This window comes from Pterocles gutturalis, unplaced genomic scaffold, assembly GCF_000699245.1.
Source record: "Pterocles gutturalis isolate BGI_N339 unplaced genomic scaffold, ASM69924v1 scaffold49699, whole genome shotgun sequence".
NCBI classification, from domain to species: Eukaryota; Metazoa; Chordata; class Aves; order Pterocliformes; family Pteroclidae; genus Pterocles; species Pterocles gutturalis.
Window position 1 is genome coordinate 455 of NW_010129955.1, and position 3,699 is coordinate 4,153.

The 3,699-nt window shown below is 40.8% G+C and overlaps 1 protein-coding gene across 1 annotated transcript; it reads right to left on the reverse strand.

The window, feature by feature from the left end:
* Positions 1-270: 270 nt before the first annotated feature.
* Positions 271-3,260, reverse strand: ZBTB34 (zinc finger and BTB domain containing 34). The gene is made up of 2 exons (XM_010080048.1): positions 3,223-3,260; positions 271-1,970 (listed from the first exon to the last, which is right to left on the reverse strand). The coding sequence occupies exon 2, from the start codon at positions 1,946-1,948 to the stop codon at positions 449-451; it is 1,500 nt and encodes a 499-aa protein (XP_010078350.1). The 5' UTR covers positions 1,949-1,970; positions 3,223-3,260; the 3' UTR covers positions 271-448.
* Between the last annotated feature and the right edge of the window lie 439 nt (positions 3,261-3,699).

Here is a 3,699-nt window from a genome sequence, read left to right on the forward strand (position 1 = left end):
CATGGAAGGAATCAAAGCTATAATATTCTCTCCCCACTGCTGTGTAACTCATTACCAGCAACAGGATTTAGGAAATAAAATCAGGGAGATTATAGCTTCTTGGTGTATCCAGCAGAGCTGCCAATCTTTTTCTAATATCTTTCTCCACTGGAGTTTGTGTCTTGCCAGATCAAGCAGTAGGGACACTTTAGCAGACTCTTCCTATCCTTTCCCCAGCATATTGTCTTTTATATTTTGAGCATCTTAAAAAGTGAAAAAAAACCCCAACAACCCAGCCTCCTTCAAAAACAAAGAATACTTATGTAGTCTTCTCCAGAAACCGTTTCAAACTGATTTCCAGAAGGTCAGGAAAATTAAGAGGCTGTTATACTTGTACTGAAGATTACTAAAAGAATAAAAGAATACCTTAGTAATGTGCTTGTTTGTGTTGCACTTAGAATGTAGTATTTTAATCAGATGTGTTGGACATTGCATGAATTTCCATACTAGAATCCATAGCTTCAGAAGCTGAAGCATCATTATCTACTTTCTGTTCCACAAACGCTTCTGTTCTGTCTGGAGACTCTACCCTGTTCCTCACTTCTGTTACCCCGGGGTGATTTTTTCGCAAATGCTGGTTTAGTGTACCCTGGAAAGGAAAGCATTTTCCGCAGATCTCACAGCGAAAGGGCTTGTCATCTGTGTGACCGCGAATATGATACTCAAGCTGGTCCTTGCGGGTATATTTCTTCCCACAAAACTTGCACACGAAAGGAGTTATTCCCATGTGCAATCGCATGTGTCGATCAAGGCTCCCTTTCTGGTTGAAAGACTTTCCACAGTAAATACAAATCAGCCTCTCGCTGTACGGATACCAATGACCTCTCGTGTTTCTCTCCCGGGGACTATTTTCATATCCTGGGTTACTCACCATGGATTCACCGTCAGCCCCTTGCATCAAGCCCTGAACATCACTGTGCAAGTGACCCGTGGATACCCGTTTTTGGCGTGCACGACCTCCTCTGAAACAGCTCAGCATTGACCGTGAAGGACTTGTATTGCTCAGGCTTCCGAAGGCTTCAGACACACTGGCAGCCTGTGACGAGGCATGGGTAAAGGAATAGACATGTTGTAAGACAGACCCATAGGAACCAACATTTACTGCCACCACTTGCTCTCCATCCACCATCTCCGTATGATATCCATCATCACCAAGGGACGAGCTGTCAGAGCAGCTTGGCCTGTCAGACTTTTCCATTTTAACTTTCACCTCTGCAATCTGACTTTCCCTTACTATCAGGTCTCCTTGCTCATGATCACCTTCAATCTGAATCTCATATTCAGAGATACTCCCACTGCTCCCTCGGTCTGAGTGCCCTTCTTCTTGCAGACGACCACGCAGAGTTTTGCCTGGAGTCGTTTCCATCCTAAGATCGCTGCCCGCTGTTGACTGTCGCACCTGAGAGCAATAGGGGGGAGATATCTCAATAGGATTGGCAAAGTAGCTGCTGTCTTTAACTCCATTGCGATTTTCTGAATTTTCTTCAGCACCAACAGTGACAGAGTCAACATCGCCAACACTGATCTTGGAGTGAATACTCTCCAGTATCTGTGTGCACTTGTCAATGACACACTGCATCTGCAGAAAGCTAGCTGCAGTTAGGAAACTGACAACATCCTTCAGCTGTAAGGACATCCTTCCAGTGTAACAGAAAGAAAGCAACTGTTCAAAAACATTGGGATTTTTAATAACGGATATTGATAAGCCACTCATGGTGCTTAACGCTGAATGGTCACGGAAATACGGAGAACTGGCAGCGAGGACAGCTTTGTGGGCTCGAAAGGGCTGACCCTGAATATGCACAATGATGTCACATAGCTTTCCTTGCAAGCGGAGTTCATTCAACTGGCTCAGAACAGTGTTGCTGTACTCGGGCACATCAAACTGAATGAAACTGCTGCTGTCCATTTCTACTGATGTAATGAGCAATCTGAAAGAAAAATGAGAAGATTTACAACGGAGAATGAATACACAGCTTTCCATTTCAAAAAATAAATGCTTGCACATTTTGAAGTCAAATCACATTGATCTGTTTCAAGTGCATTACAACAAAACAGTTGGTATAAATACTTGATACAATACAAAAAGTAGAGTCTTAACCTACCCATTTCTTGCATTTCTATAATCTGAATTATCGCTCCGCAACATTCGCAATTCAATTGTTCACAATACATCACAGGCTCCCCGGAACAGTCTATGTCCTAAAAGGAACTTTGCAATTTCACTCCCCGGTAAGAACTGCAGAATAACACCCTCTTGCTCTCAAGAGAATATAAATTTTACAGTCACTAGACAAGTTTAAAACTTCAGAACTTTCAGTAGGTCTTCAAGACAGAAACTTCCAGGGAACTGCCCTGTTAAATTGCCCAAGAATTGTTTTTGGAAGGTACCTCATGAAGGCTGAAAAAAGACACAGAAGCCAAGAAAAGCCACAGGTGAATGTGTGTGTGTCCATACATACACACACAAGTATTTAAAAAAACATTCCTTAGGTCAAATTTATTTCAGAGGAGATGAAGACACTACACTAGTGACATTCCTGTTTAAACATTTACCTTCTTAGAAAATAATGTAAAGAATTATTGAAAAAAAAGGTAAAAAATAAATCTTTCAATATTCACATCACAAAACAAGGAAATCCTAGTGAAAGGAAACATTTAAGTTTGGACTCTACTCCAAACGATTCACCCAGTGTGTCAGAGGTTCCCAGATAATCATGAATTTCTGTCAATATGTGAGGCAGCATTTGAAAGAAAAGTATCTGAGCCACCCATGGACTTTCAATTTTTCTTAATCTCCTTTTGTGATTTTTTTTTTTAACGAATCATGATGTGAACTTTGAAGCTCATGTAATGCAGCAGCTATTTCCTAGCTAGAATGATTCGACATTTAAATTCTAACCTAACTCAAACTTGCCTGATGCACTGGAAAAGGATGTTCCAAGAGGCCTCAGAGAAATGCATACGTTTCAAAACAAGATCTAAAGAAAAGCTCTTTCACTGAGTGTTACCATAAGAAGCACACACACGCCTGTCCCCTTGGGAGTGTCTATCACTAGCAGACATCACCTCACATTTCCAAGACTGCGCCCCTAATCAAGTGCCCAAGAATCTTCAGACTTTTATTGCTATTCTTGTTCTTATTAAATGCAGAAGGCTAAACGCATAATGTTGCCACCATACCTGCTTCTCCAACTGAACAAACAACAGATCTCAACATCATCCACTGACTTCTGATGCAGGAAGCATGTCCAATGTATCACAATATACTAGTGGATTTTTTTTTTCTATTTATGTCTTATGTTACATGCTGTAATGGGACATATGAACAATTTAAATCAAATTATGAAAATTCAGGCACTCTAAAAACAAAATCAACAGGTAGGAATATGACAAAAGCCTACAAGGAAGAACTGGAGCTATGTCAGCTGTCTGTCACCTAAAACTAACTTTCATAATCTTCACAAACGGAACTTCTTCTCAGCAGAGAAACAAGATGGACAGGTTCCTGACTTGACTAACATTGTATCTGATTTAGAAAACTGTCAAAAATTGTCACAGAGCATTCAAAATCAGGTTATCAGAGTTGCTAAACACGTCCGTAAGTTACCAATGTGTCACAGATTACAATGCAGACTCCATTTGAGTCTCTACAGTTGT

Bases quoted from the DNA above. Each gene is read 5' to 3' on its own strand.
- ZBTB34 (XM_010080048.1), bottom strand. From the start codon at position 1,948: ATGGACAGCAGCAGTTTCATTCAGTTTGATGTGCCCGAGTACAGCAAC.